The 14367-nt window shown below is 40.6% G+C and overlaps 2 protein-coding genes across 2 annotated transcripts; one reads left to right on the forward strand and one right to left on the reverse strand.

The window, feature by feature from the left end:
* The first annotated feature begins 1294 nt into the window (after positions 1-1294).
* rhot2 (ras homolog family member T2) lies at positions 1295-11237 on the forward strand. The gene is made up of 19 exons (XM_080049236.1): positions 1295-1446; positions 2089-2147; positions 2796-2877; positions 2987-3030; positions 3749-3802; positions 3941-3993; positions 4299-4407; positions 4591-4692; positions 4839-4937; positions 5037-5145; positions 5244-5364; positions 5576-5660; positions 5857-6002; positions 6115-6215; positions 6673-6803; positions 8509-8589; positions 8687-8809; positions 9516-9718; positions 9908-11237. The coding sequence occupies exons 1-19, from the start codon at positions 1410-1412 to the stop codon at positions 10023-10025; spliced, it is 1857 nt and encodes a 618-aa protein (XP_079905362.1). The 5' UTR covers positions 1295-1409; the 3' UTR covers positions 10026-11237.
* Positions 11238-12494: 1257 nt separating this feature from the next.
* On the reverse strand, positions 12495-13841 carry h1-0 (H1.0 linker histone). Its single transcript, XM_080048611.1, has one exon. The coding sequence runs from the start codon at positions 13616-13618 to the stop codon at positions 13031-13033; it is 588 nt and encodes a 195-aa protein (XP_079904737.1). The 5' UTR covers positions 13619-13841; the 3' UTR covers positions 12495-13030.
* Between the last annotated feature and the right edge of the window lie 526 nt (positions 13842-14367).

Genomic DNA, 14367 nt, shown 5'->3' on the forward strand with positions numbered 1-14367 from the left:
AAAAATGCAGTGTGTGCTACAGTACGTGAAATATATTGCACAGACTACAAAAAAATACATAGATGAAGATCCCTATGTGCAGCTTTTCAGTATATTTATCTTTTCCAAACATCATCAGAAGCTTATAAGTTAATGTGCAAAACACCCTAAGACTGCTGAAAGCATTTCATTATTAAAAATGACGTCATGGTTAACTGCTGAGGCCTCTAATGATACTCTCCCTTTCTTCTTTTGTTTATGCTAAGGAAATTGTTTTAATGCCTCCTTTGTTATCTCCCTGTTAATAGACTACAAACAAAACCCCACATTTTCTAGAAGCAGAATTGGAGGAAAGGTTGACAACATCTCCTCTAATTTAGACTGCAATTTCCTAAACTATTTTTTCACTATAATCACCCTTTGCATCAGCTCATACAATTCTCCTTTAAATAATAGCAGATGTTTGTGTCTGTCTCTGTTATTTTACGATATCCCTGACCACACCTGTCAATTCAATGTCCATCCGTTCTATTAAGGAAAACACTGTCGGGATATTATGTTTGTATTTGTTAACTGTGGTTTTGCCCTGTTCAAAACTCTCTGGTGCAATGCCTCCTCCAACTGTTTGGAAATGGTTACTACAACTCCTTTTGAAATTCTATTCACAAACATCTTGATTCACATTTAGATAATGTAGGCCTACTAAAGAAGAAAACAAATATGATTCAGGCAGAGGACCTTATTCTTGAAAAGCTAAACCGCATATAACATAAACATGGTAAAGCAGGTGTTGTTGGAAAGGATTCTTTCTTTTAACTCACTAAATACAATGTGGTTTAATAACACAGTCATCCATCTCATCTCTGCTGACATTTTTAAATGGGAACTATCTTTATTGATTGGATAACTGAGGCTTGTTTATACTTAAACTGTTACAGTGTGTAAATGGTTAACCAAGGATGTTGCTGTATAGGTTATGACAATTATTTGAAGGCACAAAAGCACACTGAGGTGTATTCATGTTTAATTCTGAAGTAGGCCTAAGCAACAGCTTATTTTTCATTTTAACTATGTATTGTTGCAGAATGTTTTACAGCGTACAGTAAGTTATGGACTTTTAATGCCACAAGGAATGGAATTTTGTTTTCTTCTCCCCTTAGTTTAGCTTCTGTCTTTTCCTTAATTGCAATGTCTGCATTATTCTTTTAGATCTATTTAGTCAATGCTTTGCTCAGCCAGCAGGGGGCGTCTTTTCCCCGTCTCCTTTGTGAACCGGAACGATACGTTTTCACCTTGGGTGCTTGGTGCATATCACATCGCCGTGGAGAGGCACACATTTTATTCCAACTGGGGATTTGACATTCAAATGAAAGATACATGTCACTGTAGCGTCGCAGCGCGTCCGACTGTTCTCCACACAGAGAGGAAACATGAAGCAAGACGTCAGGATACTTTTACTGGGGGAGCGTAAGTTATTGGCGCTGACAGCTGAAAGACTAGCAAACATTAGCTCGTTGTAGCTAACTTACTAACATGTTGAATGTACCTAGGTTATTCCTGCTGGCACTGGGCCAATCAATGACTTAACAGGGAAATGTATGCTTTGCATTAAATATGTCCTACCAGATAAATTAATGTTTTCTACGAAGTGGCCGCTCTTCAAAATTTTAATTTCCGCTATGCTAGCTTAGCTAACAGTAACTTTGTAAGTTGTGGGCGGTTAGTAGTTAGCTGCCATAAACATGTTATTAACTCACGGACCAGCTGTCGTCCACCGAAAGCCACAAAAGTAAATAGACAGATGTTTTTTTAATTGTCTGTGATTAATTAAGTTATTCCCATTTTAGTTATAGAGCTGTTTGTTAGCTAACTAGCCTTAACCTTAACTTTAGAGAAGTTAACCTTATCAGCCCTAACTGACCTTATCAAAGTTTTGATTAACCCTTTTGTAGAATAGTGTTTGCTTCAGTCCACATCGTTCAAGACATTTGAGGAAATGATAACACAAGAGCAGTCAGCTAACTTGCTATTACATGTAGGCTACTTCTACTTCACTTGGAAGTCTTTCTCTGGCTGCTCCTCTCATCCTTTTCATGTCTCCTCAAACAGCCAAGGTGGGGAAGACATCGCTCATAATGTCTTTGGTTGGAGAGGAGTTCCCAGAAGAGGTGAGAAAGAAACCTGCCTCTTACAGGCTATGATTGCCACAGTGTATCTAGTAGGCATTAGGCATTACTCGGCCCACACTGATTTCATTTTGTGAATTGAAGAAACTAAAGTCTTGCTTGGTGCTGTTGTTCATTGTGTGAAAGCTAATAAAAATGTTGTTTTCCATAGCAGCTCACTTTGCATTATGTACCACTGTACCAGTCTTTTGTGCGGGTATTGCATAAATTACGACTCGGAGAGAAAAAAGAGAGAGAGAGACAAACCTTTAGTTTAAAATACCAATGACTTATATTTAAAAACAACCCTAGTGTATTACAAAAATTGTAATTCTTTTAATGTCACTTTTCACTATATCTTGCTGTCTTTCTGATTAGGCTGATCTACTGCATCCAATACTCAGTACGTTTGGGACTATTGCAGCATAAAACACATAACTTTGTAATTAGATTGCGTTACCTAGTTTTAATTACAGCATTTAGTTTCATCCAAAAGTACAAAAGCAATCGCCTAGTATTTCCGCTCATGGCTCAACTTTGTATACTTACCGTAACTGTCCATGCTTACTGCAAATTAGAAAATGGGTTTTTCTGGATGCGGATTAAGTGATGGTCAAGAGTTACTCTGCAATGATCTGCAATCTCTCACAGGTTCCCTCCAGAGCTGAAGAGATTACCATCCCCGCTGACGTGACGCCAGAGAAAGTGCCCACACACATAGTGGACTACTGTGGTAAGATGATACTGAAGGCTAATGTTAACTGACTCGTCTAAATGCTTGTCAAGCCAAAGATGATAAATATGGGTCTGATTTGTTTTATATTTGTCCTTAATCCCGACAGAAAAAGAACAGAGTGAAGAAGTCCTGAGAAATGAGGTCATCAAGGTAAGTACACCACACTGCATTCAAAGTTGAGTCAGCAAATCGAACCCAAGAATGCGTATTGACAAAATCACTTGTTTTTTGAAATCAGGGAATATCTCCTCTCGATCTACCACCTGTACGTACTGTGTGTGTGCTGAAAAAAAGGGCTCTGTAAACTGGTATGTAAACAAAGGGGCCCACCTTAGCTAGCAACATGCCTGTTTACAGAGCCTATGCTGTAGCCTGGAAATCCAGACCCATATCTAGAACGATAGAGGTTCTGGCCACCATCAATAGACCTTCCCAACTCAAGGGACAGCACCTACACTTGTATGTCAAACCAACAGGCGCAGCAAATGTAATTTGCCAGCGGCAGGTCTGGATTTCCAGGCTACCTATGCTGTGTATCAACACTATATTTTTTTTCAGTGCACACACAGTACGGACAGGTAAATATACCAATGCTTGGCATGGTGGGGTGTTAATTTAGGCGAGGTGGGCCGCCATGCCTGGAATACACTGGGGGAAACCCTGGGCTGTAACAGTCTTGAGCAATGCTGCAACACCTCTGATTAAGAATAACATCTTTAGCTAAGTAGTTGTTTCTCTAGTCTCTGTCATTCTTCTTTCCTTTTGTCATGTTCAGGTTTTTTGTGCAATAACATGTTATTTACTAATATTTTGCTTTGATTTGAAGTACAGAAGGTTTATTGAATCTTATTTTCTCCAACCTGTACAGGCTAATGTGGTGTGCGTAGTGTATGATGTCACTAATGAGGACACGATAGACAAGGTAGAAACCTGCTACTTCGTAGCATTGTCTCATAATGCACACATATTTCACATCATTTATATTGCTTGTACTTAATGCATTTTAAAATACAAACAGATAAGACCTGTGTCACACGCTGCTGTTTGTTATTTATTTCAGATCAAAACCAAATGGATACCTTTAGTCAATGGAAATGCAGAGAAAGGGAACAAGTATGTATCAGCTGTTTATGGGTGTTTGTTTACTTGTGCCACTGAACTTTGTACTCCTTCCTACTGTTTGTATGTAATGTTGGCAAATTTAGTAATCTAGGAAAGTGAGCATCAACAAAGGGTTAGGGTTGAGGTTGTGGGGAGTGTGAGTGCAGACGGCGCACAATATTTGAATGTCAACTGATTTGCATCATACTGTATCTTGTACTGCACAATTACCTCTACTGTGATGTCATTTTTCTTGTCATCAATCAATCATGATAGCATTGTATTGAGCGTATCTCTGTCTCCATGTGATCTATCAGAGTTCCCATCATCCTCGTGGGTAACAAGTCTGATCTGCGCTGTGGGAGCTCCATGGAAACGATTCTTCCCATTATGAACCAGTTCTCTGAGATTGAGACATGTGTTGAGGTGAGGCTCAACTGACTCACACACTGTACACACTTGCTAACCTTACCAGTTAGATTCACAAATGGTTGCCAGGTTTCACACAAATATTTTCACACTCTCGCTTTATCGTGCTTTTAAATTGCTAAGATAAAATTGTATCTGAAAAGTTCTATCTGCTGTTTTTTTTTTGTTTCCTTTTTTAAGTGTTCTGCAAAGAATCTGAAAAACATTTCGGAGCTGTTCTACTATGCACAGAAGGCAGTGTTGCACCCTACTGCCCCTCTTTATGACCCAGAGGACAAACAGGTCAGCCATTTTTGGAAACGGGATGCCAACTGTGGAGACAGCCTGCCTGTCCTGCGTTTGCCCCCCCTCCACCTGTTTGAATATGTGCATCCAAATGCTTGGTTAAAACATGGTAAGATAATTATTTTCCAATATTTCCCCCCCAGCTAAAACCATTGTGTGTCAGAGCCCTCAGCAGAATATTCTACGTTTCCGACCAGGATAATGATCGTATCCTCAGCGATGCCGAGCTCAACTGCTTTCAGGTGCCACTTAAAAATAAATGAACATTATGTCTTCTCAGTTATTATCAGAACCAAAGCATTTTCTTTGCTACAAAATAATGAACCCATCTAAATGTGTAGAAATCTTGCTTTGGGAATCCTCTGGCACCTCAAGCCTTAGAAGATGTGAAGACAGTGGTTTGGAAGAATACCAGCGATGGGGTGCAGGACAACGGCCTTACCCTGAACGGTAAAAATCAGTCATGAGTGACAACATGCAACTTTGAACCGTGTTGTTGCTATGCCACACTCAACTAATGGCCAGGAATTGTCCGACTTCAATTTCAGGTTTCTTGTTCCTTAATACATTATTTATCCAGAGGGGCCGACATGAAACCACGTGGACCATCTTGAGGAAGTTTGGTTATGACGACAACCTTGAACTGACTGATGATTACCTTTACCCTGAGTATGTCTTCATACACTATTATACTTTATCTGTCATTAAAGCTGATAATCATAGAATTAAAACAGGCTGTATTTCAATAACATTGGAGAGTAGAGATTCCTGTTATTTCTCCCATGTTTTCCATTTGGCTTTGCTAGTGTTGTGTTTGTACACACACCAGTCAGGAACGCCCAGGTATCTAAATATCTAATTAAGCTTTTTCTGTTTGCAGACTGCGAGTTTCTGTCGGCTGCACCACAGAGCTCAATCATCTTGGTCACCAGTTTCTCCAGCGGCTGTTTAACAAATACGATGAAGTGAGTAGCAAATCTTAGCTGCCTTTGTTCACAGTATCCCTATGTAGATTGTACCATGGCAACAATTTGATTATGCATTGAATATGTTAGGGAAGGCATTACAATTGCTGTACTTTTGCACTAGTGGGCCTCAGTTTTCTACATGGAATATTCAATATAAGAGCCTTTTCCTTACGCGATCTCTGTTCTGTCTTAGGACAAAGACTCTGCCCTGTCACCGACAGAGCTGAAGAACCTGTTTTGCGTATGTCCGTACATGCCATGGGGTGCTGAGGTCTATATGACTGTCCCAACCACAGACGAGGGCTACATCTCTAGTCACGGCTACCTCTGTCAGTGGACGTAAGTATCTCACTCTTGTTGTTAATGATTTTGAGGTGATAGTTCGTAAGCATGCGCCCAGTTATAACCTGCACTGTTAAATCGTCACGTGTGTCAACCCCTTCACCTGCAGGCTTTCTGCATATCTTGACATCCACCGTTGCCTGGAGCACCTTGGATACCTAGGCTACCCTATCCTCACTGAGCAAGAGTCACAGACCACTGCCATCACAGGTGTGTGTGTGTGTGTGTGTGTGTTTAGCAATCGACTCTTATGCATTCCCAGCAGACTGCATGTAAATAACTGAAACAGCAGCTCCTGTGGCAGGTTACTCTTTTTGGATAGTGCGGGAATTACTCTACTTTGGCCTTTTAAAAAAAAAATTGTTTTATTATTGAATTATTTTATAAAGATGTCAGCCTCCCTCTACAGGTAAATTCATAATATTGTCTGGAAAATGATTAGCTTAAAAATGATGTCTACTCTAATGTGCAGAAGGCATCAGTTATTCTAATTTCAACTGGCCATTAGTGAAAATTGGAAAATCTGAAATAGAAAATCAAAGATTCTACTATTTGTTGTATAAGGCAGGGCTTCTGCTGTGTTCTTGTTGTCAAACTGAATGACTGGCATCCCCCGGTTTGTACATTGTGTTTTATATGTTGTGTTTCTGTTTGTTTGTACGTGCAGTAACACGGGAGAGAGAGGTGGACCTAGAGAAGTGCCAGACACAGCGGTCAGTATTTCTCTGCAAGGTGATCGGACCACGGGGGACGGGCAAGACAGACTTTCTCCAGGCCTTTTTGGACCGCAGCGTTGTGGTACGGCACCATCTGGAGCTAAAAAATACAGTGCTGTGTGAAAGTTTGTGAACCCCTTGAGCCTTTTGGAATTTTATTTATTTTAACCATTATTAATTCATTTTTATCAATACCAGTTTTTTATATGAAATAACAGATGTTTGTTTATCAATTCAACATTTTTCTTTTCCAGAAATCAACTGTTAAAACAGATAAAACAAATTATTTGACAAATGTTGTATGTGCAAAAGTTTGTGAACCCTGAGCTGCATTGCTTAAATGGAGCAGGTAAACACAATCAGATGGGCGAAATTGAGTGAAGAAATGGACCAATGTAGTGAGAGATCTTTAGGGAAGAAATTGGGCGGCACTAGATAAAACTGAGATAAAACCAAGTCAATTTAGGCTCACCAAAGTGAACCCATACAGGTCAGACATGCTAAAAGGGAAACAAATCTCAGAGGATCTCAGAAATAGAGTTTTGATGCTGCACATTTGTCTGGGGACAACTATAAATTAATTAAAAAAAAGTTTGAGCTCCATCGGTCCACCGTGAGGCAAATCATCTACAAATGGAGAGCTTTAAGAGTGACTGAATATCTGCCTAGAAGTAGACTTCCTTCAAAAATATCCATAAGCACCACAAGAAAAGTTATTTTTCAGTTAAAAGCCAACCCAAACATTACACCTAGTGATTTGCAGACCTCTCTTGCAGCATCTGGGACAGATATGCATGGTTCCGCAATAAGAATAAGTCAACATGGCTTTCAAGGGAGGGTTGCTGAAGAAGCCTCTGCTCTCAAAAAAGAACAAAACTGCTTGTCACAACTTTGCCAGAGAGCACCTGGAGATACCTGAAGTCTTTTCTGTGGACAGATTTGTCCAAAATTTAACTGTTTGGTCACAACCAAAAACGCCATGTTTGGCCAAAAACGCAACTCTGCCTACCACCAAGAGAACCTTCTCCCAAGTGAAGAATGGTGGTGGCAAATGGTCTGCAAATCTCCAGATGTAATGTTTGGGTTTACCTGAAAAATCCCTTTTCTTGTGGCGCTAGAGGATATTGTTGAAGGAAGTCCACTTCTAGGCAGATGTTAAGTCACTCTTAAAGCTCTCCATTTGTAGATGATTTGCCTCACGGTGGACCGATGGAGCTCAAACTTTTTTTTATATGAATTAATAGCTGTCCCCAGACAAATGTGCAACATCAAAACTCTATTCCTGAGATCCTCTGAGATCTTTTCCCCTTTTAGCATGTCTGACCTGTATGGGTTCAGTTTGGTGGGCCTAAACTGACCTGGTTTTATCTTTGTCTTATCTAGTGCCGCCAAATTTCTTCCCTAAAGATCTCTCATTACATTGGTCTATTTCATCACTCAATTTGGCCCACCTGATTGTGTTAACCTGCTCGATTTAAGCAATGCAGCTCAGGGTTCACAAACTTTTGCACATACAACATTTGTCAAATAATTTGTTTTATCTGTTTTAACAGTTGATTTCTGGAAAAGAAAAATGTTGAATTGATAAACAAACATCTGTTATTTCATATAAAAAACTGGTATTGATAAAAATGAATTAATAATGGTTAAAATAAATAAAATTCCAAAAGGCTCAAGGGGTTCACAAACTTTCACACAGCACTGTATATGAATTGCTGCATTGATAAAATCATCAACAATAATTATTCTAAGTAGTGACATTTCTCGTGCTTTTTGTTTCTCTTCAGAATAAGAAAAATTCCAGCAGTGCCTTCTCCCCCTATGCCATAAACACTGTCCAAGTCAGCAACCAGGAAAAGTACCTTATTGTAAGTAGTAGTAGTAATCCTGATCTTAATGCTGACCCTTAACCTCTGGCCGTGACTAAAGCCAGAGCACCACACTCTTCCTCTCGTCCCTGTGCAGCTCAATGAAGTGGATGTGGAGGTGGAGTTCCTGAAGGCATCAGACGCCTCCTGTGATGTTGCCTGCCTCATGTACGATGCCAGTGACCCACATTCCTTTGACTATTGTGCCAGTATTTACAAGGTCAGTTTAAAAAAATAAAGCAGCATTGAAAATTCAGAAAATAAATCTTGTTGGCCTACACTAGCATGCTGTTTTACTAATAACTCAATAGTTGAAATAATACAATGTGTTTTCCCCTTAAAATGACTAAATGCATTTCAAAGACAGTAACAGTGTGGCACTTCTGTAAACTTACTGAAACTTGCCTGGGCCATCACTCTCATGCATTCATCAGACTTTTCTCTGCGCTGATAGATAACTTGTGTTGCCACAGTGATGTGGAGTCTTGAACTGTTTTAGCTTTGCACAGCACTTCTTTCTGTTCAGCTAAATATCCCCATAGAACCGCACTGCGTTTATTTTCGCCACGAGTTCAATATCGGCTTTGCTTCTGCTCTTTTACCCTCGCGTACATGCCGTAGTCACGCGCGGCGCGGTACGGTCGCGCGCGCAGAGCCACCGACACAGAGCAGCTGATAGTCTTTCTTACTGTCTGACATTTGACAACCACAGGAAAGAACGTGTCTCCACGAATAAATAGAGGTTTCACATTATAGCCAAAGACAGATCCATGTCCATGCACAAGTCACGATAAAAGTGATTTATAGACTTTTTTTTAAATGTTTATTTAAAATGAGGTTACCTGAATTTCGTTAGGACAGCCTTTGAAAACAAGCTAAATTCTCTTATCACTCTCTCAACTAAAGTTTTCCCATTTCTTTCCTAGCAACACTACATGGAGAGCAACATCCCATGTGTGCTGGTAGCCTCTAAAGTGGACCTTTCTGAGGTCAAGCAGTTCCACGGTATGACTCCTGCAGAGTTCTGCTATAAACACCGACTGCCTCCGCCGCTGCCCTTTTCCAGCCTGTTGCTCAACTCAACCAGCAAGAACATCTACACCAGGCTCGCCTGGGCAGCAATGTACCCGTACGTCCATTTAACTACTGCTCTTAAGTCAATGAAAACCTGATAAGGATCAGTCACAATATTTAACATGCTGAGTGACTAAAAGGTGGTAGGTTGGGTTGTAAGAGAAGCTAGACATTTGTTTTGCTCATGTGTGTTGCTTTGTGTGACTGACCCTTTTTACATGATATTTTTCCCTCCAATCTCCAGACACCTGAACGGTTCAGACATGAACAACACATCATTCTGGCTGAGAGTGGCATTGGGATCAGCTGTGTGTGCAATCCTGGGCTTTGCTGTCTACAGAGCTGTTGCCAGACTCAAATGATCAACAGCCAGCTTTTTATCTCAGCCTGAGCCGCTATCAATCCATCCATCAAGACCAAACATCCCAGACCACATCCAGAACCACTGCCGTCTGATGTGCAAACAAAAGCTCCCAGAAAACTCTTCACATCTCTGACTTCTTCACTTTGTCCTAGTCAGATGATCGCAACAGTCCAAAGGTTATTGGAAGCTAGTGATCATATTATTCCCCGCGCTGCTGTGCCCAGCTTTTTCTGCCTTACATTGTCCAGCCAGGCTAAATAGGAGTTAGCCTTTTAGCGCTCGACGCATTGATACATGAACTGTTCATGTCCAAAAAGGTGCTTTATGAGAGGGGAGGAAGTGCGGGAAGACAGTTCCTTCTAATCTTTTGCTTTCTCCTCAAGTATCTGTTTAGTGTTAATGGGGAATTGGATTTTTTTTTATATATATATATATATATTAACATGCAGTGTTTCCTAAGCCGAATATAGAAAAATGCCAAATGGATTCCATGGAAGAACCAAAGGGCAGCACATGAAGCATTGTTAACAGAGCAGCAATCTCCAGCTGTTGGACTTCCTCAATGAGCGAAACTCTTCCTTTTGCCCAGTGCCGCCACAGGTATACAATGTTCATATCGGATTTGCCAAATAACTTGTGCAGCAATGAGTAGTCATAGCATGTTGTTTGCCCATTAGGCATATCACATTGCCTGAGAATGAAACATTTTCATGTTTTTAGCAGTAAGGCTTCAGCTGCTCTGCTGCAGCAGGGAGGGATATGCATGGAGAAAAATGGCAGTTTGTTGATGCTTCTGCAAAGAACTCAGAAAATATTTTCTCCTAATGAAAGGAGGCAAGGCAAAACTTAAAAATGAGAATCTGGTCAAATTGATCTAGGCTTCTATTTAGTGGACATAATGGAAATAATTCATTTTGATTGAGATTGAAATAGATTGGCAATCTGTGTTTAGTTTCTATTTAGTTAAACCCAACACTGCATATACACTCTGAACTGTTACATAACTTGCCGTTGTATCATTTTCCAACATGAGTTATGTTAAAGTCTGTTTTGTTGCCTAATCTCGCTCGGGACCTGCTGTTTCTGCAGGATTTCACTTCTTTTGACTTTTAAAATATGGCTGTTTTCCTACTTGAAAATGAACTGAATTAGATGCTTAATAAAAGACCAGACCAGACTGGGTGGGGACCTTTACCCAAAAGACAATATGGATGTTGGGAGTGACAATGTGTCATGAATGCTTTATGTCTATATGCTTTTTTTCACTATCTTGTTGATTTGTATTTACATTTATAGGTGATTTTTTTCTGACAGAATATTATTTTTGTTTTTTGTTTTAAACATTCAAACATAAGTATCAGACCTCAGAGACTTTCAGTGTGTATGACTTTCAAACAGCATATTAATGGAATATTACTCATGTGGCAGAAAACATATCGTAAAAGTACTGTCAAAGTTAATGTTGGAGTGCCCTGTGATGAAGCAACACCAATCACTACCCTTTTGCATGTAGCGTCTCAAAATGCAAGATCAGCATGCCTCAGAGTGTCCTGGGGCTCCGCTTTGACCATTCAGCCTGAAGCTGTTTAACAAGGTTAGTTCAATGATATAACACCTGTCGACGAATACCAGTGTGTAGAGGGTAATCTTGTGTGTAATCATGACTTTCTTCAATTTGACCCCAGTCTTGTCTGCGGCTGGCGTGCCCGTCTTAAGAAGAGGCATCTGTTCCTACAAGACACCGCAAGAGGGCAGTGTTGCCCTTCAGGTGAGAGGCAGGCAGGACAGTAAGCACTGGGTGTGTCTGCAGAGAGACGCCTCCTCGCAGCTCTGCAGACACTAAAGAAAATAGATTTTGATTGTAGTAGTGTGTAAATGACATAGATAGTATATAAAATTAATCTTTATTCGTTGACTTCAGGACCGTTCTGGATGGTGATGTTTGTCCAGTTTTGTGGGAAAACTTAATTTCTTCGAGTAAATTAACCTTGTTTACCATTCTCATTTTACCTTAAGCAACTTTATTTATTTTTCATCTTTTGTTTCCTATAGAAGCGTAGGTTGTTACTTATTCATATGTTCTGCAAAGCCCTTTTATGCCCCCATGACTGATTACAAAAGAATTATATAGCTTTGAGTACGAGAAAAGCGCTATACAAATTTAATGTCTTAATATTATTGATATTTCATGGCATTATTTAATACTCCCTTTCACGTGACTACTGCAGTGCATTTTATATAGTCTAATTTAAAAATAAAACATTCAATCTTCCTAAGTTTTTTTTTTTTTTTTTTATATATAGTACGCATTCTTTTGAAGCATCCTGAATAGGTTACTATCTCATATATACCTCAATATCAAAATTGATGAGGGAGTTATTGGTATGTTTATTTAGGCTTATTAAACTTTCACAGATATTCTTCGGAACATTTCACCAGGCGTTTTACGCACGCGTAAAATGCGCGTCAGAAGTGGACCACAGTGTTAGAAGATGACAAAGGTTTATTGAATTGCAGAAAAACAGTATTTAAAAACATTGGGCTGTAAGTAGGCCTATGTCATGAGTCGTCTCAACGTAAAAAAAATATACAGAAGGGAGCTTGAATGACAACTATTGAGCCTGTAGGAAAATGTTGCTGACGTCCACTATGGTCTGTACATTGTAAAGGCTCAACAATGCCCACTATTGACACATTTGTATTTTAAGTATGACCCCGTGCACAAACAATAACTATTCTTTAGTTCAATAGTATATACAGTTTTGTTTTCCTTTTTTAGCAAGACCCATAACTAGACCCAACGATCAGACAAAAGGAACTGTTGTATTAACGCCAAATAGAAATGCTCACAATTATTTCTACAGCATCTATCGGCAATAGTGCAATGGAGAGAAAACTACTGGTAAAAAGAGCATAAGTTTGCATGAGACCTTACAAAAATAATACATATACGAAAACATTTCCTTAAGTATTTACATTGACTTTGTCTCTGATATTGTCCCTTTACTTCTTTTTTGCTGATTTGACTGCCTTTTTGGCCGTCTTTGCCTTGGGCTTCGCTGCCTTCTTTACTGGTTTTGCCTTGGGCTTGGCTGCCTTGGCTTTCTTCGCCGGAGCCTTTTTGGCTTTCGTCGGTGTCGCTTTTTTCGCGACCTTTTTCACTTTCTTTACAGCAGCCTTTTTGGGCTTTTCCGGCGTCTTGGCCACCTTCTTAGGCTTGGCCACCTTCTTGGGTTTGGAGGGCTTCGCTGCCTTCTTCGGTCTGGGTGACGCCGCCACCTTGCTGGCTTTTTTGGGCTCCTCTGGTTTGGCCAGCTTGAAGGATCCGGACGCGCCCACACCTTTGGTGTGGCGCAGGATCCCAGTTGCCACCAGTCTCTTCAGGGCCAATTTGATCTGCACATCACCGTTGTCGCCCACCTTGTAGTTCTTCTTCACGTACTTCTGGATGGACTGACGGGACGCTCCACTCCGGCTGGCGTCGTGAACGATTGCCGCTTTAATCATGTCTGAGTATTTGGGATGAGCAGTAGGTTTTTTTGGCTTGGCTGCCTTTTTGGCTTTGGCTGGTGCTGCCGACGTCTCTGCCATGGTGACTTTTCTTTTGAGTTCGTTAACAAAACAAAACAAAAGTCCTGGCGGTGTAATTTCACCCGGCTCCGCTGGAGCTTCAGAAACAGCGAAATAAATGCACAGCAGGAAATAAAGCTTTTCCTCACAATGTCCGAGACGATGGACAATACCACACTCTCAGCTGTTTAAGTAAAAAAAATGTAGATGTAATTGTCCACACACACAAGCGCGTAAGCACACCGGATCACTTAAGTGTCTTATTCCACAGGCGCTTCAGTGAGCCTATGAAGCCTATCTGCGGACGTGATTGAGAACACCAACTGCCAGCAGCTGATCTAGCGGACTCCATGGAACTGGCGCCGTCCCGTTTGTGTTTCTTCATCCTCCAATTCCCGACAAATATAAAAGCTACGGAGGAGAACTGGTCCACGCAATATTATCGGCTGACAGCAGAGACATTGGGCTATACGGGGACACACTTGTTTTCCCTCAGCCGTGCCGGCGAACAACTTTTATTCCGGGAAAACCCGCTGGAAGTAGCGCGTGCCGTGAACAATTTTGCACATTTCGCGTTAAATTGACCCAAACGGACGGAACCTGGGGCCGAATCACCTAATGCATATTGAAATTGAATCTATGTTCAAGCGGATGCACGCTGTTCGCCTGGTGTCGGATTTCGTTTTTGCTTTTAATACATCGATACATTTCCCCAACTAACACAGTCCGGCCATTGACTTTGAGTGACGTGGTCGAGATTATTTAGTGTT

This window comes from Ammodytes marinus (genome assembly GCF_949987685.1).
Source record: "Ammodytes marinus genome assembly, chromosome: 20".
In the NCBI taxonomy this organism is placed as follows: Eukaryota; Metazoa; Chordata; class Actinopteri; order Uranoscopiformes; family Ammodytidae; genus Ammodytes; species Ammodytes marinus.